This window comes from Gadus chalcogrammus, chromosome 8 (assembly GCF_026213295.1).
Source record: "Gadus chalcogrammus isolate NIFS_2021 chromosome 8, NIFS_Gcha_1.0, whole genome shotgun sequence".
NCBI classification, from domain to species: Eukaryota; Metazoa; Chordata; class Actinopteri; order Gadiformes; family Gadidae; genus Gadus; species Gadus chalcogrammus.
This window is the reverse complement of record NC_079419.1, coordinates 19,797,786-19,822,398: the sequence shown is the minus strand read 5'-3', so window position 1 is coordinate 19,822,398 and position 24,613 is coordinate 19,797,786. Positions and strand designations below refer to the sequence as shown.

Below are 24,613 nucleotides of genomic sequence, written 5' to 3'. Positions count from 1 at the left end.
GGACGTTACATGTTTCCATACATTTAATAATACACACAGAACACATTAGGGCCAAATGACAAAGTTCCCATTGTCAATCAAACCGGCTCTTGAAACAGCCTTGAAAAACCCTTCTAGACACATTACCATATCCCCTTTGTGGTTTCATTTTGTTACAGGTCTTTGTTGCCTGGATATCAGGTGATCATTCAATTTGTGTGTTCTCTGCATTAAACATCTCCATTAATTTAGATTTCCACCGTAGCCTATTGAAACCGACGTGTGGAATCCTGTCCAAGGATAAATTAGGACTGTGTGTATAGTTGGACCACACTGTAGACAATTAAAAAGTATAACTCAGTTTCCGTTAAACCTTTTATAGTCCTTTTAATTTCGCGCTGAAAGCGTAAGTCTCGCGCAGCCACAGCAGGCGGTGCTCCAGGCGGGGGGTATTCATCCACACACTCACTGACCATCACACTCAAACCGGTAAAAACAAACATGGCAAATATACATTAACTTAAAATATACATATGCACAGCGTTTATACGTGTTTATTCCTGTAATTAGGCTTAGCGGTGTTAATCAGCAATCGTCATGTATTTACACAAATAAACAACAGTTGTTAGTACAGCTTATAAATGTAGCTAATAAAAAGCCAGTTCAACTAAGCTAGCTTCTTCATAGTGCTATCAAAAAATAAGGAAGTGTCCTCAGGTGTTCGCTTGTGGAAAGAGAAAGTAATCACTAATCGCATTGTCAGCAGCACTGCGCTGACAAAGATGTAAACGTCCCGTGTTTTTTCAGATGTGATTACGCCTGCGTAGTCCATTAAAATGTTGGACTCCAATGACACCTTCTTTTCCTTGGACAATCTCTTCTTTGAAGGGCCTGTCGTCCACAAAGTGTGAGTAGAGGGAATACGGCCCAGCCCCCACTGCCAGAAAGATACACTCTCCCCTCTCTTAATTTGATTGGTTTGTTCTTTCTGACAGGAAGCCAATGTGCCAAGGGGCCAGTTCATGGAGGTTGGATGCTCCTCCATCCACCTCTCAGATCCCATGCACCCAGGACATCCAGAAAGAGGCAGAGACTCTCTCGTCCTTATGCAGTGTGTACTTCTTGTTACCTTCCTTTTCCTTAGGCTCAATAAACACCTCAGCTCTGGTACAATTAAAGTAAAAGAAATTACATTTGTGACACGCTAACTATGGTTGCTTGAATATAGGCTTGCATACACCAAATGTGAATAAATGGATATTTGGCATACCAAGGATAATATTTACAATCAAAGAGACAGTGGAATTAACATTGTCAATTTTAATGATTACATTCACGGCGACGACTTGCCACCCCTATTGCAACAGCCATTTCACCTGCCAATCCGTTTCCTTGCAGATTTCTCAAAAAATGTAAAAATGTTTGTCTCTTCTTAAACATTCAGATGTCTTGGGGCCCTTCCCATCCAAATTCATCAGTTCTCACGGCCTACAAAACCATCAGGGAGATACAGGGAATAATCAGGGGAACAAGGGCGGGGCTGACTGTTTTTGGGGAGGCCAGGGTTACTTCAGCCACTCTGAGGGACGTGGAGATGAAACACCTCTGGACAATGGCCATGCAGCCGCTAACCGAAGGGCTTTGTATGAAGAATTTGGAGAAAGCACACCTCAACGAAGAAGGCAAGATTTAGTAATGTCTCTGTAACAAAAATATTATTATTATAACAAACATGGTCATTTTGTGTAGATGTGTTATATGCATACTAAGGTCAGACATTTATCCTTTAAGAAGCTTCTTGCAAGCCTATTTTCTTCTTATTTTCCCCCTCCATTTCACCTTCTTCCACTCCCCAACAGTTTATTTAAACCCTCCAGGGGTCAGGTGTTGCACGGCCAAATCGACCCCTCCAACACTGATGACCCCGGCAGCTGTACGAGCAGCCGCATCAGCAGTCAGACAACATCTAGGCCTCAAACTTTCCCCCCTTCGGTTGCCTTGGAGACCGAGCTGCCTCCTCCTTGTCATCAGCCTCATCCCCCGGCGACTGCTCTCCAGTTGGCACCCCCTTTCTGCTCAGAGCCCCCCTTCTTCTCCCGCCCCTGTCTGGGCTTGTCTGCAGCACGTGCAAGCCGACCCCCCCCCCAGCCGGCGGTGGGGGAGATGCAGAGCATGGGCACAAAGAGAGCACACGTCCCCCCCATGACTCCCCAGCCCCTCTACATACAAGGTGCCACACACTGCCCTCCCTAACGTACACAGACCATGACATACCTTGAAAACACAGCAGGCTAGTTTGAACTGGTGCAGCTAATAACACTAGTGCTACAGCAAGCTAGCTGCCACATTGTGTTAGGCTTTGATGAGGGGAAACAAGGTGAGCTCCACCTAGTGACCGCTTTGTTGTGTTTTTCTGAGTGGCCACTAGGCGGTGGACCTTGTCAAACTCAACCACCTCCACTGGGATTGATGTTGTTTTGTCTGTAATACTAATGTTTATCTTTTTGTGTGGATTTTACAGGCTCAGCTGCGAAGGGTGTATTGCGGCCTGTCTCCGAAATTTGTATCCTTTCTTTTGTATTTGTTTAGAAATCTGGGGATAAAAAGCACCTTAGAATCATGTGTGAATATATAACAACTGTACATTTTGAGGTGGTCTATCCTGAATTGTACTAAAACAGCAGCAAAGTTTAGATCTGTTTTCAAGGAGTTCCCGTATTTCAACCATGTTCAGTCGAAAGCTATGGATGATGTAAGTACAAACAGTGGTCAAATTGCTCTCACACTGTCAAGTAATTTACAAAAAGCCTTCATCAATATACTATCAGAAATGAGTTATGTTAGTGGAGTAAGTGGAGCTGCATTAATCATTACCAGTCTTTTCTCAGGTTCTTTACACAGGTAAGAACTTTGTGGCGTGTGCCCCTACTGGATCTGGGAAAACGGTGCTGTTTGAGCTCGCAATAATCCATCTTCTGATGGAGAGCTCTGAGCCTTGGAAGGATGTCAAGGCTGTCTACAGTGAGTAACTATGGATTGTATGTTTCTGAATTGGATCAATGCTTAGAGATAGAACGACTGTATCTTTGTATTTATCATTTGGTTCCTGGTACTGGTTACACCTACTGATTTAGCACATTACACTTAAATATACACCACCAAATTAAATTACATAAATAAAAGTTGAAAAGATCTTTTAATTTCACATTTAAAAAAAAATCCTTTTGGCATTTATTGACTTAGATCAAGTAAGGGAAGGGCCACATATTGGACATTTAATATAAGCATGAAACACGTTGTGGTGAATTATTGTTCATGAATTTGGTAAAAATGATTTGCAATTGGTGGATCAGCAGCAGTCCTAAGTGATGTTGTAGTTTTGGTTTTTGCATTATTCGAATAACACATTTGTTTCTTACTTAGAAATTAATGATGAGAACCTGATTTTGTGATAGTGGTCCCCCCCAGACTGGGAAAGATTTTCTTTATTCAGTCTTACTGGTAAATGCGTTGTTCTCAGAAAAACAAGCACTGATATAGCAGTACAGACTCACTAAAGTCAGCTTTGGTTTTATTTTATACAATATTAAATCGTATATATGGCCTAGATAATCAGTTAATGTCATTAACACTAATTTGTAATAATTTTGCAAACTCTAGAAACCCTTTGTTTCTGTATTAAAGCTCTGTCTTTGTTCCGGTCCAGTGGCTCCAATCAAAGCTCTGTGCAGCCAGCGCTTTGAGGACTGGAAGCAGAAGTTTGGCCCGTTAGGGCTGACCTGCATGGAGCTGACCGGAGACACAGAGATTGATGACTTCTTTGAGATCCAAGATGCCCACATCATCATGACGACACCTGTGAGTGACAGAGCTTGGACATTCAAGGTCTTAATTGGTTACATGTTCATACAGTCCTGTGAAATGCAGTAATCCTAAACAGGCTTAGAACCAATAAAAAACAAATATAAAGAAACGACATTGCAGTACAAGGGGGAAGGTAAAATAAATACTATAACTACATTGAATATTAAGCATATACAGCTACTTATACATATACACAGTATTGTAATAGTCCAAGGGAAATATTAAACTCACATCCTGAGTATATGTCACAGATTGTGAGTCCGTTATCCAGGACCACCATGAATCACGCCAGATTTATTCATTGGAAATGAGCGATTCTATGTGGTTTCTATGTGTCTCAGGAGAAGTGGGACAGTATGAGCAGGAGATGGAGAGACAACTGTCTTCTGCAGCTCATCAGACTCTTCCTCATCGACGAGGTCAGGCAGGGGTTAATACTTTACATGTAATCTAATACCGCATTTTGGCCTACTGATCAAAGTGCATACTAGACAATCTGTATCGATGTCGGTCTACATGGTATCGCTGGTCGTTGACCCTTGGCCTTGGATAAAAGACGTCTTTGAATGCATTGTCATATCTTAAGATGTTTAAACAGTAAAAGTTCTTCACTGTAATAGCATAGTACAAACCATCCTCTTGTCTATAATGCATAATAACCCAGTCCTCGTGAGACCATCCAAGTTCTCATTGGGTTTCTCTCTGCAGATCAGTCTGGCCTCAATCCCGTTGGTGGGCAAAATGTAAACATGATACGACCAATCAGCGCTAAGGGGAGGGAATTTCAGTTCATGAAGAGTCTTCCTACACTGCAGCCTCCATTGATGAATAAAAATAACCGATTGTGATTCCCGAGGAGACTTTAGTTATCTACAGAGCAATCCAAATGTTTTTGATCCAGAATGTACTGACCAACGGTGTTAAGAGATTAACGGAATTCTTGATTGCCTTCTCTCAGAGGCTAATATATTTTTGCTTTACAGCTATTCAGCCTCAGGAATAGTGAAGCGAGTAGATGCGTCAATCTGATTAGGCTGTAGTCTTTTGAACAACATAAGGCTCCATATTTTGAAAGCAATTACTGCCCAGTGAAGGCTAGGATGATTTTCATTGCGAAACCTCAAACTTGAAGTGGTTTCATTTTTTGAAAGGTTCCTGGAGCTCAACGACCTCTGCCTGACCTCTGCTTGAGCTAGAAACCTAACCCCTAGCTGCTCCTCCATGGCCTCCCAGAGGCCCACAGCCAGTCTCCGTCTGACCCCCCCAGGTGCACGTGGTGAAGGACGTGACCCGCGGGCCCACGCTGGAGGTGGTGGTGAGCAGGATGAAGGCGGTGCACGCTCACCGGCCGGGAGGGCGCCCACAGCCAGACCTGTCCGTCAGGCTGGTGGCCGTGTCAGCAACCATACCCAACATCTCTGATGTAAGTGGAGGCCTGATGGGATATTGAAGCGGTTCAATTACTTCAGGGATAGATTAGAGTTAGTTAATAGTTAGATAGATATTTCATTGTATTTAATCAACCTTGTTTTAAATTGTAACAACAATTTTAAACCCCCATCGCCAATGAAGAATCCCTGATGTCCTTTTCTTATAACGTTTCTTTAATATTGACGCCCCTCGGTTTAAAGACAAAGGTTTCTTGACTAAATGCACTGTTATAAAAATATTGTGCAAATTAATGCAAAATCAACTATAGCTTAGCTTAACAAGATTGCTGTTTTACTTGAATGACATCAGGTGGCAGTTGTATCCATGTATAGTGTAAAATCATACAGCAGTAGTTCGTTCATACATAACGTCCTGAGTGTGGGTGCCTCTACATTTGTGTGTGTGTGTGTGTGTGTGTGTGTGTGTGTGTGTGTCTGTCTGTCTGTCTGTCTGTCTGTCTGTCTGTCTGTCTGTCTGTCTGTCTGTCTGTCTGTGTCTGTGTCTGTGTCTGTGTCTGTGTCTGTGTCTGTGTCTGTGTGTGTGTGTGTGTGTGTGTGTGTGTGTGTGTGTGTGTGTGTGCGTGTTGGGAGTGCCTGTGTGCAGATGGCTGAGTGGCTGTGTAACGAGAGCGGCCCGGCCTCCTACCTGGACATGGACGAGAGCTACCGGCCGGTGGAGCTCAGGAAGGTGGTGCTGGGCTTCCCCTGCAGCCCCAACCAGAACGACTTCAAGTTTGACCTGTCACTCAACTACAAGATGGCCAACATCATACAGACCTACTCGGACCAGAAGCCTGCTTTAGTGGTGGGTGGGGTCTTTTCTGTTTCGGTTTTTATTTGGGCATAGATGAGATCAAATATTCATACGTATGCATATTTCATATTCAATATTCAAATCTCAACTTTTTTGAATGATACTTTCTGTTGAATGTTTCCTGGTAGTTCTGCTCCACCAGGAAAGGAGTCCAGCAGTCTGCAACGGTGCTAGCCAAGGATGCCAGATTCATAATGAGCATTGAACACAAGCAGAGGTTGTATACACTTAACTACTTGGTTTACAAGTCATTACTGCGGTTAAACAGCAGCATAATGAATTATGTGTCTGTGTACATTTCGGCAGACTGATGAAACATGCAAACTCCATCTTGGATTCCAAACTGAGAGGTAGGCTATTCTTGACCATGATGTCAACATGAACTCCAGTTTGTGTTTAATCCATCCTTTCGTAATCATTTCAAGGATTTTCTGTCTGTAATAAAAAGCACAAAGGTTATCTTAAATAAACAAATACAAACTCAACCACCTAAGATCAAGAACGTAAGGACAACCCCAGATCCGTATTAGTAGTGGATGCTATAGTATTACTAAATCCAGATCGTATCTTGGGTGTTTTACTGCAGACCTGATGATGCTTGGTGTGGGGTACCACCACGCTGGAGTGGATGTTTCAGACAGGAAGATGGTGGAGGAGGCCTTCACCCGGGGAGACCTGCCTGTTCTCTGTGAGAAGGATCACTGCCCTGTTCTCAAACCAGACATTAGATGTGAAACGTACTAGTGACTAATTAACTTAATTCTTGTTACAATGTTAATACTGAGCAATGTAGAATGATTGATAGTAAACCGTATAAGCTGTGATAATGTTAAGTAAAAATGTTAATGCATCTATTACATTTAGAGATATCCCATTTAATTTATAACCAAAAAATGCCGACAAATAGAAAGTTGGTATCAATAACTTTCCCAGCTCCATTGTCCTGTAAATGACCAAGTGCCATTCTCCCTGTGGTTCCTCACTCTCCGGGCTCCCAGTCACAACCAGCACGCTGGCCATGGGTGTGAACCTGCCGGCCCACCTGGTGGTGGTCAAGTCCACCATGCACTATGTGTCAGGCTCCTGTGAGGAGTACAGTGAGGCTGACATGCTGCAGATGATTGGACGAGCTGGGAGGCCACAGGTAGAGAGACAAGACAGAGATCCTCACAAGAGCTTCAAGCTATCATCTATGATATTGATATGCATAGTTCTATGACTATGGAGGCAAAATAACACCTGCTTCCAACCTGTGGCCAAAGATTTCACCTTTTGGCAGCTCAAAGATTCAGGGTTAATAAAACCATTAAACAACCGACCGATTATTCCACTCATGAAGGTCAAAAGGAAACATTCTAAAAGAAAACGCTGGATCCTACTGTGTATTATTATACATAAAACAAAAAATAATTACAATGTAATGTCTTGGTGGGTTGCATATCCTTTGACTCCCAAGTGCTGCTGCGAGAACAAGAAATCTCTGTGCTACTCTTAAACTGCCCCTTTACTCTAACCAAACAGCTAGATCAAACCTTGTTCCAACAGTGGAGATGTCACTTGGCTCAAATTAGAAACAATCAATCAATTGCATTAACCTGTGTAATTAAATCAATTATCGTTGAAATATCCTACACCATTTGTTTTGTTGCGGTTATAATTGGATACATTTATTTATGACTAGTTTGACACGTCAGCGACTGCAGTGATCATGACCAAGAGCCATACCAAAGACAAGTACATGAGGCTGATGAACGGGGTGGAGATCATTGAAAGCAGGTATAAGAATCAAAACAATCTAACCTGATTTCAGGCTGCTGTTTTCTCCTTTCCTCTGTCTCAAAGAAACACTCACACACAATAAAATCTCACATTTTTCAGACCAAACCCGATTATCGGTGTTAAAGTGAAAGAATATATATCATTTTTAAGTTTGGATTTTATTTGAAGAATAACAATGATTAACAAAAGCAAAATAAATAACACACATCTCCCACTCTGCTGCTTGCCTCAGTTTAAGATGTTGGTATAAATGTGATGTGCTGCTGCTTATGGTTGCCACAGACTCACATGCACATTCACCTTTTTTAGTGCGTGCTGCCATGTTGATATTTAACCATTAATTCGAATTTCGATTAAAAATCTATGAATCGCCCAGCTCTAACACACACACACACACACTAGTGCGATCCCTGCTAGTTCGATCCCTTGCTCCTCCTAGCTGGGTGTCGAGCCGAGGTGTCCCTGAGCAAGACACCTCACCCCAACTGCTCCAAACGAGCTGGCTGTCGGTTTGCATGGTTGACAACGCCGTCGGCGTGTGTATATGTGGATGAATGGGTGAATGTCGGGCAACATTGTGAAGCGCTTTGAGTAGCCACTAGTTAGAAAGCGCTATATAAATGCAGACCATTTACCACCTACCTCTCATATCTCCAGCCTTCACGGCCACCTGGTGGAACACCTGAATGCAGAGATCGTCCTGCAGACCATCAGTGACGTCAGCATGGCCCTGGACTGGATCCGCTCCACCTTCCTGTACATCCGGGCCCTCAGGAACCCCCAGCACTACGGTCCGCCCGGCTCCCTCCACACCGGGCCCCAGAACCCAGGACCCAATGGGGCCACGTTCAGGGTCCCACACCATAGTCTCACAAATACCTCTTTAGGTTTATATCTTAACTGATGGCAGACCAGCTGAGGTCACCTGCTTATGCTTCATATGCTTTTCACAGATCATGTAGCAGGAGTAGGGGATCTGTAAACACATAATTGGCAAACACAAGGGCCTGCAGGTGTAACTTCAAATCTTTGTCTGTAAAGGTTTTGTTTAGACTGTCAACAAAATTGCATGGGTTAACTCTAGGCCTTGGTTTTCTGTCCAGGCTCGTTGCCCTCCCACCAAGAAGTTATGCTGTAACATTAATACTGCTTGGATCTGACATTACATATAGGACAATTGCTGGTATTTTATTACAGATTTTTGACTCTTAAGTACAGCTATAAAATACACCTTATTCATACTTTTCTAAATGAGCCACTCTATCCTTTAATATTGTATTTTGATTTAAAGTCTATCAATTCATATTGTAGGGTTCTCACCCGACCTGGATCGGAATGGAATTGAAGCGAAACTGCAAGGTGAGCTAAATATTATCATAGAATTTGAAATAATAATAATAATAAAATATACATCCCTTTAAGTTGGTTGCTTTAATATTGGTTTAAAGAATTATTCCTTATATCATATAGAACTGATTTCCATGATGGATCACAACGCCAAAGGCCTTTGTGAACAATATCTTCTCCATTGAGGTTCAAACCTATGTGAGAATGAGAATGTACCTTCAATGTAGTGTGAGGTGGCTCCAATGCGCCTTCTCTCTTGCCTTAGAGCTGTGTCTGAAAAACCTCCAGTCCCTGTCCTCCATTGGTCTGATCAGCATGGACGAGGACGTCAACATCAAGCCCACAGGTGGGTTCCTAAACGTACAGCTGAGGTCCCTAGTGTCCCCTGGTTGCTGATATGTTTTGACTGTGACTACGTCATTATCAGAGTCAGAACTCTTGATTGTTCTTATGAAAAACGGGAATTATACATGATTGAGGTGCACACATGACACATAAGACACTAAATATGGAGAAAAAGCAAACAGATCTACTGAACCCACCTATTAGAAAAGGCAAAAAGGCGTATTGAAGAAGGGGTATTTTGTATGGTCTGTGATGTTTGTACTGCTGGTTGTCCTTCCCCCAGAGGCTGGCCGGTTGATGGCCAAGTACTGCCTGGCGTTTGACACCATGAAGCAGTTTAACGGCGTGAATGGCCACGAGACGCTGGCTGAGATGGTAGGGAGCATGGGAAATGGGTAATTTGTTACTCATTATTACATGTTGAATTACCCCATTCTGATTGAAATACGCTATTCAGCCCTCTGTTATTTATATATAGTGGATCGCTGCTATGAATGATCGACCATTGCTTTGTATGCTATTTCCGACCCTATTATCTCAGCATTAAACAGGACACAACATTTTCTTTTTTTAAATCAATCCAAATATTTCTTATATTTTTTGTGTAGTTGCCGTGTAATAACCGAGATCATGAAAATTGTCATTATCACGAACTAAACCCAGACAGGGTAATGCAGGACCCCAACACGATGCGGAGGGGTCTGGATTATAATAATCACTATTATATTGATCTACATAATACTCATATTTAAGGCTATTATTCAAATCAGTTAATAATAGATGATTTTCTAGGATCTGAAGGCTGTGTAGATCCCCAGCTGGAACGCCGTGCTCTGATTGCAGGTGGAGCTGGTGTCAAAGAGCAGAGAGTTCAGCGACGTCCAGCTGAGAGTGAGCGAGAAGAGAACCCTGAACACGCTGAACAAGGATAAGAACCGTGTCACCATCAGGTCAGAGCCCTCCCCACATGGGTTTAGAACTGACTTGCAGAATAAATGGTAAATGGACTGCATTTATTTAGCGCTTTGAGTGGCCCCTCAAAGCGCTTTACAAGATTGCCTGATCATCAGCCATTCATGCATACATTCACGGCGGTGTCAACCATACAAGGCAACAACCAGCTCGTCAAGAGCAGTCAGGTTGAGGTGTCTCGAACAGGGACATCTCGACACTAGGAGGAGCCGGGGATCGACCTAGCAACCGAACACGATGTGGGAACGTGTTCAGACACAGCAGCTTGGTCGATATGGTTCTCTGGTGTTTGGCTTCTTCTAATTCAGAGGCAGTATCATTTGGGACTAGAAACACACTGGCAACTATTTGACGCAACTTTTATCTTTCCAATAGGTTTCCTTTGGACGGGAAAATACGAACCAATGAGATGAAAGTGAATTGGTAATTGCAAATATATAATTCTATATTTATTTTTGGGTTTATTTCTGTTGATGGTAAAATAAGGATGAAGACCTTGGCTTACTAGCTAGATTCCAAGGAGCTGGTCCCTCTGTTCACTAAACATTGATTATTTATTCAACTTACTCTTCTAGTTTGATTCAGGCCCAGCTGGGCTCAATCCCAATACAAGAGTTTGGACTTTCACAAGATACAGCCAAGATCTTCAGAAACGGAACACGCATCAGCAAATGTACGTATGGTCACAGGGATACAATCCTTCGCATGTGGACTCTGGATTGCCCATTAATGATAGTTTACCATTTCTAGTACAGATGTATTGGTTTGTTTTTATGCTTGACACCCTGTATCAACCTGCGTTGCCCCTTTCAGGCCTGTCAGAGTTCCTGATGCAGCGCTCGAAGCTAGGGCTCTCTGCTCAGCTGAGCTCCCTGATGCTGGCCAAGTGTTTCAGGGCCAAACTGTGGGAGGACTCCCCCTACGTTTCCAAACAGCTGGAGAAAATAGGTGGGTGCATGTCTGTGTCACTGTCATCAACACCAGTTGTGATAGAATACGCAGCCCATTGAGGACGTATGGTTAATATCCAGTGTGCTCCTCCAGGTCTCACCCTGTCCACTGCCATGGTGAACGCTGGATTGACCACCTTCAGCAGAATAGAGCACACCCATCCCAGAGAGCTGGAGCTGGTCAGTCCCCTAATTAGGGCATTTAGCAGACGCTTTTATCCAAAGCGACTTACATCGGTTAATACACACATTGACACACCGACGGCAGAGTCAACCATGCAAGGCGACAGCCAGCTCGTCAGGAGCAGTTAGGGTTAAGTGTCTTGCTCAGGGACACATCAACACTCAGCTAGGAGGAGCTGGGGATTGAACTAGCAACCTTTACGGTTACAAGACAGCTGCTCTACCTCCTGAGCTAAGCCGACCCCGGCTGGACCAGAGGCACACGTTTTGTGTTTTGCACCACAGTCCAAGCCTAATCTAACCGGTATTCAGGGAAGAGGGTCTTACACACTGCTACATGACGTCAGCTGTTTGAACTGAGTATCTCTTACTGATTAATTATTGAATGATGAGTGCAGCTTAAAAGAGCTCACTTTTGGATGTAAGGCTGCCTTTTTATCCAACCACTAAATTATTACTACCATGTTACAAAACTTCACTAGTAGGACTGATTGTAATGTGAATATGAGCACCCCGATTCATTTTGTCTTCACAGATTGTGAACAGACATCCTCCATTCGGAAACCAAATCAAAGAATCTGTGGTGAACCTCCCCAAGTATGAAGTGAGCTTGGAGCAGGTAAATTATGATTCATCCGCATCAATGAGACCAGAATTTTCATACATTGCATTACAAATACCTTTTCTTTTTGTGTGGTCAAAAGCGTCGACCCATCCGATTACCTCTATTCATCTATTGCATAAGCATTGAAGTTCTGGCTGCTTATTAGGACACAGAGAAGACTGCAGCAAAAGTACCACAGCATGGACTCGCCTCGACCCCACCAAACCCATTGCACTGCTTAGGACCGTCAACCATTCTTTCAAGGCCAACCTTATGTCCTTAGCTCCCGAGGTACAGCTGTGCCACGGCGGAGATGGTGGTGACGGTGAAAATGAAGAACCTGGAGCAGCTTCTGTCCAGGAAGACGGCCCCGGATCGCCAGCACCACTTCACCCTGATCATGGGAGACTCGGACAACAGAGTGGTCTTCCTGCAGAGACTCACGTGAGAGCAACGCCTCTACGGCTCTCCTCTGATGGGGAGACTCTTTGTGCCCCCCTCACTCTTTATTCCTACTCCGTCCTCTCTCTCTTTCTCTCTCTCTTTGCTCTCGCTTCATATCCCACACCACATACACACACACACACATGTATACACACACCTACACAACCACACGCACACACAATGCATGTGCACTCAGAGAAAACAGAGACTGCACTCAACCCCCTCTAGGGGTCTCAGCAGGCATGTACTTTGTGTGGGCAGGGACTCTGTGCTGCTGAAGTCTGGTAGCTGGTCCAAGAAGGTGGAGGTGGTGCGGTGCTCCAAGGGAGAGGAGATCAGCGTTAATCTGATAAGCTCTCAATACGGTACGGCAGAAAACCATTGCCAACACGGTGACCCTTGTCATTACCATAAGGGTGGCGCATTCACCGTCATTCTATTAAAACTCATTTTGGATTTAAAAGTATTATTTACGTGAAACCGTAACTCCTAAGTCCACAGACACACGTCTCATCGAGCCACACATAGAACCATCATCCCCAACATGTTTAAGTTAAATATGTGACTTCTTTCGACAGTGGGGCTGGACATCCAGCAGAAGTTCAATGCCTTCTACTCTGGGCCCAGGAGGTTTGAGGCGGGTTCGGTCAACCCTGCTCACCATACCCAGTGGGAGATCCAGAAGATGCCTTACAACCCCAACATTAAAGAGAAGAGCAAGCCTTCTGCTGTGAAAGAACAATCCTCATCACAGGCAGTGGTGCAATACAATACCGCATGTAATACGGGCAAGGGTATAGAATACCATAAATGAACATATGTATTATTTAGTCAATGTGTAAAACCTAGTCTTAATCTAGTGAACCTCACGTATTTAATTCTCTTCTCTCCCTTTGTTCTGAACAGATGCATGTGATCTTGCACAAAATCCGCCTAAGAGACAGTGCAACCACTTCTGTAAGAACAAGGACGTTTGTGGCCATGAATGCTGTGAGTAAACCCACAGTCCAACATCATCACAAGTTGGCCTCTAGTGTTTTACTCAAGCTCCTCGGTATTATTATATTTATTCATTTTGTGTATGTGTGTGTGTTTGTGGGTGTGTAAATGTGTGTCTCTGAATGCATGTGTGCGTGTGCGTGCATGCGTCCTTCCATGGTGAAGGTAAAGTAGGCGTTCCAGTAGCACAGAAGCGGCAGCCGAACCAGGATCCTACCTTCTCCTCCCACCTCAGAGACCTGAGGAGCCGCTGTGACACGCTCACAGAGACCCCGGTCAAGAGGCTCAGGGTGAGGGCTGCTCTCTGGGCTCATTCATGACCGCAAAACTCCTCTCTTTCATCCACAACCTTATATATATTTTTTGCATAAAAGTTATCAAGGATATGACAACTTAGTGGCTGGTAGCCATTCTGTTATCCTACCCTAAAAAACTTGGTGTGATCCTGATAACCTGGGTGTTATTATGATAACCTGGTTGTTATCCTGATAACCTGGATGTCACTTATCCCCCAGCCGGATGGTACAGGATTTGATCCACCTTGCTCCCAGAGCTCCAAGTGAGATGCTGCCCCTTATGGCTCATGAATGACATTTATCTGAAATTACATCTGGTTATTCTGACTTAAGACCTGTAATCGTAAATATTAATTTCTAATCTCACACATTACCTTAAATGTGTTGACATAAACCCTTAAAGTCCATCAAGCGTTCGATTCAATGTGAGCAACGTGGTGATGACTCACGCACCATGTCAATAAATTAAGATAAGAGACCTTTTAGGAGGGTTGAACTTAGTTGGCCTAATTTATGTACTTTATGTTTAGTAGACACTCAGTGTTTTGGTTGAAAACGCCATGCGTCATGATCTCCTACACAGCTTCTAGTGGTCCAACACAGGAACGTCCGATAGATCTCACATGAATCATGAAGACACATTATCAATGATGATTCAGATGGTCGTAACCCTTGTCAGCCAAGCAGTGTTTTTATTCAATCTTCGTGGTGTTGAGGAAAATTGTTATGCTGCTGAGATTTTTGAGTGCTGAGTTTTGATGACGAGTTTTCTCTCCATAGATGAAGATCAGTGGGGAATCCATGTCTGCGAGCATGCAGCAGTTCTCCTACAAACCCAAAGAGACGATGCCTGCTCTACCTACGTCAACTATTCAACCTCTCAGACCCTGGACGTATGACAAGATGTAACTAACTCCCTGTTTATGTACGACGTATAGCATTGGGAACGTGATGTATTTGAGTTGTATTTGATTTGAAGGTACTCGGCGGATCCCTACGAAGCTCAGTCTGACGTTGTTGATCTGACGAGAGACGGCGATGTCACCGGTCTAGAGGAGCCTGACTATGGTAAAGCAGTGTGGCATGATCCCAAACCCATATCGAACACCATCTCCTGGTAGGCCCCTCCTACACACTCCAGACCCACTCCACTAGAACTCTGCTCAGAGGAGAAGCCGCCTGGCAGGACGGTGCTTCTGCTGGGAAAACGGAAGCGAGACATTATGAATTAATTATGACATTTCAATTATTAAGATGTGTGACGTCGTGATACTCCTCTGATATAATTTTCCCCCTCTTACTCCTTAAATCTTTGAATCCATTGATTCCCTCTCCCTCTCTCCCTCACAAAGAGTACCTTGACCACCTGGAGGACATCTATGAGATGATGGGAGAGGAGATGCCTCCCTCTAGTCCTCCTCTCCAAACCACTGGTCCATTTAGTCATCAGCTACCAAGTAATCATCAGCCAAGGACTTACGTGTTGAACACCGTTCACGTATTCCAAGTCGTTATACAGCCTGGCTAAGACATTGACTACTTGTGTGCGTGTGTGTGCGTGTGTGTGTGCGTGTGGTGTGTGTGTGCTTGTGTGTCAGCGCGCGTGTGTGCCAATCCAGGTGCATCAGTGACAAGACAATCAGCTTCCCATGCAGATGCCAGTTTCCTCCCGGGGCCATATGCGGAGACAGCACACCCGTCTCCCTCCACCACCTCGGTGGAACCGGGTTCATGTCCGGCGCCGCGTCCCGCTGCGGATAGCAGCTACGCATCCGCTCCACAGGCCCTGACCAACGTCAACTTTGACCTTGGAAACGAGTGGGATGACTGGGATGAGTTGGATGACGTTGGCGAGGCAGACTTGCTAGTGCATGGCCCAGAGAGCTCCCAGTCCACCCGCCGTCCACAAGAGGTCCAGGCTAGCCCCCGGCCCCCCATTGGCTACAACTCCCTGAGAGTTGGACTCCATTCTGGTTAGTTAGTCATCGAGATGTCCTTTTATTTAGGTCATTTACATTCAGATGCAACAAAGAAAAAGCACCAGACAAAACAAGCAAATAGTAATGCTAAAATATAATTAGGACAATATTGGTAGATACTAATCCGTTTGAGGTTATTATTTGTAGTGTCTCTGGGTGGGTCACCCCGGTGACGTCAACCTTAGATAACAACCAGACTTGTCATGTGATCAGGACCTGCCCCGACACCAGCCCCCCCCCGGGGCCCTGGTCCGACGCAGCCCGACTCGGTCTTCACCAGGCCCAACACACCTCTAAGGCAAGACGCGCGCAAGGGAAGGCGGTGGTAGTATTACTGCTGGAATGATTGTATGGTTACCACGCATTGCCCACCTCACGTCAAAGGTCTTTGAAGCAGTGTCTTTGGCTGGTCGAGTTTGACGGTAACGGTGGTTGTGATGGCTGTAGGTCCGTCTCCTCCATGCCTGTGGTCAGAGCAGTAGGCTCCTCTGCTATGGCCGGACCCTCCAACAGAAGTGCAACTGCATGGAATGAAAAGGTGGGTGTTTTTATTAAAGTTGAGAAGAAGTTATTATTGTTAATATTTTCTATTTTTTTATGCTTCGTCATGATGATCATTTTTTCTTGACTGTAGTTGGGAGAGGGATTGGGTTAGCTGATATATCATTTAAACATACTCATCTGTTTGTCTTTGTGTGACTTTCGGAAACTCTGTGTCCTTGCAGAGAGAGCATGTATTGTGTGATACGTTGACTGTGCAGAACCCAGAAGTCTTCATGGAGCAGAAGAAGACTTGTGTTGGACCTCGCTCTGGACAGTTTGATTTCTTCTCAGAGAGGAACAGCGAGCCAGAGAGTACTGTCTGCAACAACAGGTCCAGACAGGCACTATTATTGGTTATCAGTTATCTCCATGTCTCCTCTTTAAATGATATCACTACTTATCCCTATCCCTCTGTGTTGTTTTCCCAACAGATATACCAAGGAGGAAGAGGCTTTCGTGGGCATATTTGATGGAATTTTCTAGTCATGACCTGATTTTTCAAACTAGAACGCTATGTCACAAGTGCTTTCTGCATGTTTTGACATGCATATAGAAATCCAACAAAAGTGACTTGACATTTACATTCATTTTCCCCCACTGTTCCTGTTTATATAAGAATACATTGTTTTTATTTGGATATTTGTATTCCTATTGACTGTATGTGTAGCCTTTTTTACGTTGTTGTTCGTATGTTCAGATTGACCGATAATTATATTCTCTTTATTAAAACTATATTTATAATGATGTTTGGGGGTTGAATTTGTGCATCCCTTCTCCCTGATTCCGGTTTCCGAGTTCATTCTTCCGCCAAGAGACTTCGTTTGACCCACCCCCAGCTTCCGCCCAGAGACTTCGTTTGACCCGCCCCCAGCCAACCCAGCTGCTTCTGACGTCACTTTGAGCGCGGAGTTTGTTGGCGGAAAAAAATATCTGTGAAACAAGTCTGATTCAGAGTGGCTTCCTTTATCCTTTGTTGTGTTAAAGATTTCCCCGTCGAAACCCGAAAACATTCGTCAACAATATTTTCGTTTGAAATGAGATTTTATTGAATTAAAAGGATCCAAGAAAGGTGAGTTTATGTTGCCTGTTAGCCACAACAACGGAAGGAGGAACTTGATTGAATCTATCGATAGGGTATATGTACCATTCTGCATTAGTGTATTTGTATCATACTCGACTAAGCTTGGTTAATTTTATCTATCGAACACAATGAAACAATCTATGCACTATGTTTCCTGTCTTGAAAGTAAAGTTTTGTCTGTTGACATCATGGCTTGTGTAGATGGAGGTGTCTCCTATCGAAAAGGAACTGAACCACACCGAGGAGTGTCCCATCAAGGATGAGAGGAGCCACAGAAGAGCCAAAAGATCAAGTGGGTCTATTGTTCATCGCTTAACGTTGCGTTGTGCGGCTTTGTTTTTGTTGAAGAGAAATATACAAGACGAAGAATTTGCCCCCCAACATAACTCGCTTTTATTTATTTTGTTCAGGGAATGTGGAGATGGAGATTGACAACCTTTACAAAGCAGTCCCTCAGCTTCACAAAGTTTTCAACGTCATAGACAAAATCGGAGAAGGTAGGTACCCACAATACCTTTTTAATTTCCGTTTCTTAATCATGCCATTGCTCAATCATTAAAAGCAAAGTTATATACCTAGCCACTCAACTGTGTGTGTGTGTGTGTGTGTGTGTGTGTGTGTGTGTGTGTGTGTGTGTGTGTGTGTGTGTGTGTGTGTGTCCTCAGGCACCTTCAGTGCAGTATACCTTGGGGAGGCTAAGATGCTGGATGGGGGCCGGGAGAGGTTTGCCCTCAAGCGTCTCATTCCCACCAGCCACCCTGCTCGAATCGCTGCTGAACTCCAGTGTCTCACCATCGCCGGGTGAGTGCTGCGTTATTACTCTGGCATCATTTTGTGTTATTATAGTGATAGGAATGTGTCCTTATTAGCGTGGTTGGACTCATATTGTTAAAATGATTCATGAATGTTTGTCAGATTTTTCAATTTGTTTCTATGTTCGGGCCATGAATTAAAATTTACATTTAGGGCATTTAGCGGACGCTTTTATCCAAAGCGACTTACAATAAGTACATTTTGTCGTGAAAAAAGATATAACTGTCAGTGCACTAAGGAGTGTTCATAGAACCAAGTGCAAAGCATTAACAATCGCTAGGTTAACCCATTCCCTGTATACAACAAAGATAGCTAGGATAAGATAACGTGTGTGATCTATTTGTCCTTTATGCACCCTTTTTGCCCCTTAGAAAGCTGGCATAGATATTTTTAACTTAAGTTACCAACTTTCTTACTAGGATCAAATCAACGGTTATATTGTGGAGATAGTTCTACCAATGCTGTCCTAATATCGTGCAGCCATGTGGTACAGTTCCCTGTTCTATACTCTGAAAGTCCCTTTTCCTTCCCACAGGGGCAGGGAGAACGTGATGGGCGCCACCTACTGCTTCAGGAGGGAGGGAGAGGTGGTGATCGTCATGCCCTACATGGAGCACCAACCCATTGGGGTGAGAAGGACCACGTCCTGCCTCCTCGGACAACTCCTGTCCCTTTGGAAATGAGTTAACTATTACCCGACTGCTCTCTTCATCTGTCAGGCGTTTCAGGGATGGGGAGATGTTTTTGTGTCCACGATTTTGACATTGAGTTACATTGTGTTCTTTGGTCTTTATTTTTTAAATGCCAAGATTTACTGTTTAGTCCCTTTTTAACAAATGTTTTCTGACATCACTAACTTAATATCCACCAAACCCGTGTTATAATGATACTAATGACCCATCGTTTGTCTCTCAGGAGATCATCGGGATGCTGAGCTTTGAGGAGGTCCGTCTGTATATCTACAACCTGCTGAAAGCCCTTAAACACATCCACCAGTTTGGGATCATCCATCGCGACATTAAGTTCAACAACTTCCTCTACAACCGGAGAGCCAAGATGTGAGTGTATGGGGGTGGTGGAGGGGTGATGGTGGTAGGACTGGCATACATTCTACACATTATATCTACTCAGTAGTTTATTCATCTCTATTGTCACTACACATGTTCATTGATCCAAGAAATGGGCAGCAGAGAGAGGACATATATTGGGATCATGTGATTTATATATGATCTTTTTCTGCTTTTGCATATTTGTTACTGTACAATGCACGAATGCTTTAATTAATTAATGCTTAAATTCTTGTTAGAAATGTTATTATTTTAAGTTACTCGAACTGTAATGAAAAAAGTTATCATGGATGAGCGCGCGCAGAATCCTACGAGGCCATATAAGGACCTCCTATGACCGAGGTCTTCTGTCTGGCTGCAGGTATTCCCTGGTGGACTTTGGCCTTGCGCAGGGCACGGCCGACACCCAGATCGAGCTGCTGAAGGTGGTGAAGCAGAGGGCCACTCAGAAGGCTGGGGGGGCCACAGGGAAGACAGACACTGGGGTTCCGGGGAAGAAGGCCCCTAGAGCCCCAGACACTCCCACGCCCCTCACCACCACCGGCCCCCCCTCTCCCCCTCAGCCCCAACAGCAGTCCACCGCCCCGCCTTCCTCCTCCTCTTCCTCCACCACCGCCACCGTCACCCCCACCACTGCCACTGCTGCTACCTCATCTCCGTCAACTGGGAAACAAGTGGCTCGTCCTGCCACCACCACCACCACCACCACCACCACCACTTCTAAACACACCAAGGTGTCATGGGGCTCATTTAAACCTAAAGAGGCACTTCTAACGGTTTTGAAGGAGAGGGAGCGCATGCCAGCACACTGTCCACAAGGCTTTACTTTACAGTGTTACCTGTCGCCAGTCTATTCTTTCCCCAAGATGGATGCACCCACTTAAGGTTTATTATAACAGGATCACCGTGTTGATTTTGGGTGTAACCGCCTAGGCTTTCAACTGGCACAGGGAACACTAGTGGAGTCGGTAGGGTTGTATTTTTCCAACGATAAAGATAGCTTTCCCTTCTACTTATTCCGATGTATGGTACCTTCATGACTGGTCTAAATACTCCACTTTACATTTGCAACTTCCCAACAAAAATGTCAAATTCTCTTCGCCCCAGATTCAGTGGAAACTGTGAAGCCTGTGTGCTGCTGGGCTGTAACCTCGTGTTTGGTTGTGTTTGTAGGAGTTGTCGCGTCTGAGCCGGACCCCGCGGCCCGTGTTTGGAGAGAGGAACCTCAACAGCGTCCCCTCGGCCCCCACCGCCACCACCACCATCACCACCACCACCACCACCACCAAGCCCCCGGCCGCAAGGATAGAGGTGGAGACCCTCACTCTCTCCCCTCCTAACACATCAGCACACCTGTTCACCTGTAGCTACTACAGTCTGGTCCTCTGGTTTCCCTCTGGAAGAACGAGGGATGGCGTTGCCATTTCTAAAATAATTAGACTCAAATTAGTTGGGTCATAGTCGGCTTAGCTCAGGAGGTAGAGCAGTTCTCTTGTAACCGAAAGGTTGCTAGTTCGATCCCCAGCTCCTCCTAGCTGAGTGTTGATGTGTCCCTGAGCAAGACACTCAACCCTAACTGCTCCTGACGAGCTGGCTGTCACCTTGCATGGTCGACTCTGCCGTCGGTGTGTCAATGTGTGTATTAACTGATGTAAGTCGCTTTGGATAAAAGCGTCTGCTAAACGCCCTAATTGTAATTGTAAATTATCTTAAATCTTATCAACAGCCTTTTTTTTCTATTTAAGGCTGGATGATTGCTAATTGACCAAGTGGTAATAGTCAATAGTAGGTACGGTATCGGCAGTACATATGGGAGGGTTTCCTCACCTCCCGCCCTGTCTCTGGTCAGCTGGTGAAGCCGGGGAGGACGGAGGACCTGGTCACCAGGCGGGTGGCCCCGGCCCCCCGGAAGCCGGCCCCGGCCAGCCGCCGGGCGCTCCCCGCCAGGAGCCTCCCCCGGACCTCCACCGTCAGCCCCGCCCTCACCTGCCACTGCTTCCAGACGGAGCGGGTCTGCAACATCTGCATGTCCAGGTAGGACCGCAGTGAGGTCAGGGTGGGACTCGGGACCACGCTGCACCGCTCCCTGCTGGAACACTTTTAGAAAGAAAACTAAAATAATAGTTTTGATTGGACTGTAGTAAAAAAGGCCTGGTTTTAAGAATGTATGGTGTGAGTGGGCCGAGCCCCCAGTCCCGTATCGTGTGGCTCTAAACCCCGCTCCACATCTCTGTTCCTCCAGGAAGAAGCAGGTGGCCCCCAGGGCGGGAACTCCCGGCTTCAGGGCCCCAGAGGTCCTGACCTGCTGCCCCACCCAGGGGACCGGTGAGTACAACGAGGACATGTTTGTGTCTGCCTCTGCCAGACTCAGTTCCCTTCTATTCTTTATGTGCTCGGTATTCATCATAGTCCTGCCCACAGTGGAAGGAACTTAAATTATAACAAAAGTCGGCTAACTTTTTCTTTCTGGTTTCTAGTTTAGCTGATCTACACTGCTCAGTTATTTCTTTCAGAAAATGAGTTGTGCAGCAGTAACTTTTTGTAGTGACTCCAGGATTCTGTTGTTTGCTTTAGATTGCTCTCCCCTGTAAATCCCTATCGCGGTCAACCTCTGCTCAAAGTGTAAAGTGAGACGCATGGCATCATCCACGTCAGCGCTTTAACCCGCGCTGGGCCGTTCAGTCGAAACACCCAAACATCCTTCTCTGCTCTCACATGGTTGTTGGGTCTCCCCTGCCCCAGCCATAGTGTGACTGGATATGAGCGCACGCTGAATGAGTCCATTAGATCAGCCATTGAACCCGTTAGTACCGGGCAAAATAAATAAATAAATAGTGTTTGCACTACTTTTGTGTTTAAGTCTAAGGTTACTTTTCTTGTGCTTCTCTTATAAATTGTAGTTTTTATATTATTGCATTGTTCAAGGGAGCCTGAGGCATTTCATTGCTGTTGCTGTAATTGTTGTGAGAACGACAAATAACCCATCTTGAAAAACAGCCACATCCTGTTTAAAAGTGATGCATCTTAGAAATAAGGCATTCGAATTGACAACCGGTCCTCCAAATATTTCTATGAATATTTCGGTCCTTGGTACAAATAAGGTTGGGAACCCCTGAATTACATCACACGATGGACTTTCCCTGTGTCGGTTCTGGTCCCCTTGTTGTAACACGGTGCTCTGTCCGCCCCCCCCCCCCAGCCATAGATGTGTGGTCGGCGGGCGTGATCCTGCTGTCTCTGCTCAGCAACCGCTACCCCTTCTTCAAGGGCAGCGAGGACCTGGTGAGCCTCACGCAGATCATGATCGTACGTGGCTCCCGGGAGACCGTCCAGGCCGCCAAGACCTTTGGTGGGTATTCACGCACGCATGTGTTCACTTTGGGTTAGTTTGTAATGGGAAATATACCGTATCATGCTTTTTTAGGGTTAATAATTGCATTTTGGGGAACCACTAGTATAGGGTTGCATGCCTGTATGTTAAAAACACCCCTTATTATACTCACTCTTCATTTCTGCAAAATCCATTTCAGCGTCTTTCAAAAACGTAGTTTTGTATCATGTCGCTTTAAGGCCCCCCTCCCGCGTAGCCCAGTCTGCTGTGATTGGTCAGCACGGCTACTGTGTTGCCATTGGTCAATGGCTTTGTGCGTGTGTCGGCAAATTCGCACCCCCGAGAAGTTGTAAACATTGTGGGTAGCACTTCTCTACTACTGCGTTCTCTGCGAGCGCGATAACCCCCTGGGCTCAGACTTAACCGACAACAACACGCTTCCATCCACAGCCCTGATGAGAGTCCTGGCTCTCTGAGTGGCAGGTAGGGGGAGCTATGAGGCTTCATGCTCAGGATGCCTACAGGACAAGGAGGGAGCTGGATTGAGCACGGTATCATTGAATTTAAGTTAAAGCGGCCCATCCACCCCTTACCTTGCCACCCACAACACTTTCCTGCCCTACTCAAAAACAAGGCACCCATACACAAGTGTAGTATATCTGCAGTGGGGCTTTACCTGTAGATGGCCTGAATGTGATGCTTTGGTGGACAGGAAGGCTGAGCCCTAATGTCCCCACACCACTCTGCCCCACAGCTTGTTTCACCGTCTGCATCAATATCATTTTGATCCTACCAACCCAGATATTAATATTTGTATATTGTGATCGATCGGGAGTCCCTCTAACAGACCATGTTGTTGTGAACGCTGCTCTCAGGCAAGGCGGTGGTCTGCAGCCGCGAGCTCCCCCGCCAGGACCTGCGGCTGCTCTGTGAGCGGCTCCGGGGCCGCCGGCCCGCGCCCGACGGGGACGAGGCACGCCTGGGGGAGGGGAAGGAGGACCAGGAGGAGGGGCCCAGGCCCAGCGGCGTGGCAGCAGCTCCGCCCGCCGAGGGGCCGCGGCCCCCGGCGCCCGTCAACGACCATCACCTCCCCATCAAGAAGCAGCACCGCCGCCTCGAGTGCACCGCCGGGGTCCCCGCTCCGAAGGCCCCCCGGCTGGAGGGCGCTGAGGGGGTCCGGGCAGAGGAGGAGGAGGAGGAGGAGCAGCGGGGCTGGGACAGAGTTCCAGGCGAGGCCTACGGGCTCTTGGACAGACTGCTGGACCTGAACCCGGCCACCAGGATCACAGCGGCCGAGGCCCTGCTCCACCCGCTGTTCACGGACCTCCACTGACCCCCCGAGGCCCTGCTCCACCCGCTGTTCACAGTCCTCCACTGACCCCCCGAGGCCCTGCTCCACCCGCTGTTCAGACCTCCACTGACCCCCGGAGGCTCAGTGAAGGTCCTGCTCCACCCGACACAATGGACGAGTTAAAGAGAAGGAGCCTCTTCTTGTGGAGCGGTTTTTATTTAGAGGGCCCCTCAGTCTAACTTCAGTGATCGAAGAAGGAGCAAAGCGTTTGAAACCAGATCAGTTTGGATTGGTTTTTTGTTTGGACGGGCTGGCGAGGAGTTTGGTTTTCAGTTGTAAATAATTCCTGGTGCCTTTGCTTTATGCGTGTAAGGATGAACGAGTACTATTTAAATGTTTTAATTTTATAATTCTTATAAATAAAAAATTTAAACTAAAAGTTGAGCTGATGGGCTTATATCTTGTCTTCTGTTTTCATTCACTTATTCTACGACAGATGGAT

The 24,613-nt window shown here is 45.7% G+C and overlaps 2 protein-coding genes across 3 annotated transcripts; both read left to right on the top strand.

Moving 5' to 3' along the window:
- The first annotated feature begins 7 nt into the window (after positions 1–7).
- hfm1 (helicase for meiosis 1) lies at positions 8–17,348 on the top strand. Its single transcript, XM_056597218.1, has 40 exons — positions 8–180; positions 787–886; positions 975–1,090; positions 1,424–1,661; positions 1,839–2,209; positions 2,501–2,542; positions 2,661–2,731; positions 2,868–3,000; positions 3,686–3,837; positions 4,185–4,262; positions 5,111–5,266; positions 5,878–6,078; positions 6,216–6,304; positions 6,394–6,437; positions 6,674–6,775; positions 7,086–7,231; positions 7,769–7,863; positions 8,524–8,657; positions 9,178–9,225; positions 9,479–9,559; positions 9,842–9,933; positions 10,402–10,508; positions 10,906–10,953; positions 11,106–11,203; positions 11,344–11,478; positions 11,575–11,660; positions 12,199–12,282; positions 12,551–12,711; positions 12,973–13,076; positions 13,290–13,505; positions 13,618–13,701; positions 13,876–14,000; positions 14,787–14,899; positions 14,986–15,074; positions 15,359–15,463; positions 15,605–15,979; positions 16,199–16,283; positions 16,340–16,523; positions 16,711–16,859; positions 16,960–17,348. The coding sequence occupies exons 2-40, from the start codon at positions 816–818 to the stop codon at positions 17,009–17,011; spliced, it is 4,860 nt and encodes a 1,619-aa protein (XP_056453193.1). The 5' UTR covers positions 8–180; positions 787–815; the 3' UTR covers positions 17,012–17,348.
- A 71-nt stretch (positions 17,349–17,419) lies between these two features.
- Positions 17,420–24,608, top strand: cdc7 (cell division cycle 7 homolog (S. cerevisiae)). 2 transcript variants are annotated; one of them, XM_056596438.1, is made up of 12 exons: positions 17,420–17,597; positions 17,811–17,901; positions 18,020–18,106; positions 18,275–18,410; positions 18,958–19,051; positions 19,338–19,480; positions 19,851–20,223; positions 20,663–20,800; positions 21,339–21,523; positions 21,732–21,814; positions 22,689–22,838; positions 23,696–24,608. In XM_056596438.1, the coding sequence occupies exons 2-12, from the start codon at positions 17,811–17,813 to the stop codon at positions 24,151–24,153; spliced, it is 1,938 nt and encodes a 645-aa protein (XP_056452413.1). In that variant the 5' UTR covers positions 17,420–17,597; the 3' UTR covers positions 24,154–24,608. The 2 variants fall into 2 exon arrangements, with proteins under 2 accessions (XP_056452413.1, XP_056452414.1); XM_056596439.1 differs by having other exon boundaries at positions 19,851–19,914; positions 23,696–24,605.
- The last annotated feature ends 5 nt before the right edge of the window (positions 24,609–24,613 follow it).

Coding starts and splice junctions, on each gene's coding strand:
- cdc7 (XM_056596438.1), top strand. CDS start 17,811: ATGGAGGTGTCTCCTATCGAAAAGGAACTGAACCACACCGAGGAGTGT. Junction 20,801..21,338: donor CCCCGGCCGCAAGGATAGAG/GTGGAGACCCTC, acceptor GTCTCTGGTCAG/CTGGTGAAGCCGGGGAGGAC. Junction 21,815..22,688: donor CTGCCCCACCCAGGGGACCG/GTGAGTACAACG, acceptor CCCCCCCCCCAG/CCATAGATGTGTGGTCGGCG.
- hfm1 (XM_056597218.1), top strand. CDS start 816: ATGTTGGACTCCAATGACACCTTCTTTTCCTTGGACAATCTCTTCTTT. Junction 2,732..2,867: donor AGTCGAAAGCTATGGATGAT/GTAAGTACAAAC, acceptor GTCTTTTCTCAG/GTTCTTTACACAGGTAAGAA. Junction 3,001..3,685: donor GGATGTCAAGGCTGTCTACA/GTGAGTAACTAT, acceptor GTTCCGGTCCAG/TGGCTCCAATCAAAGCTCTG.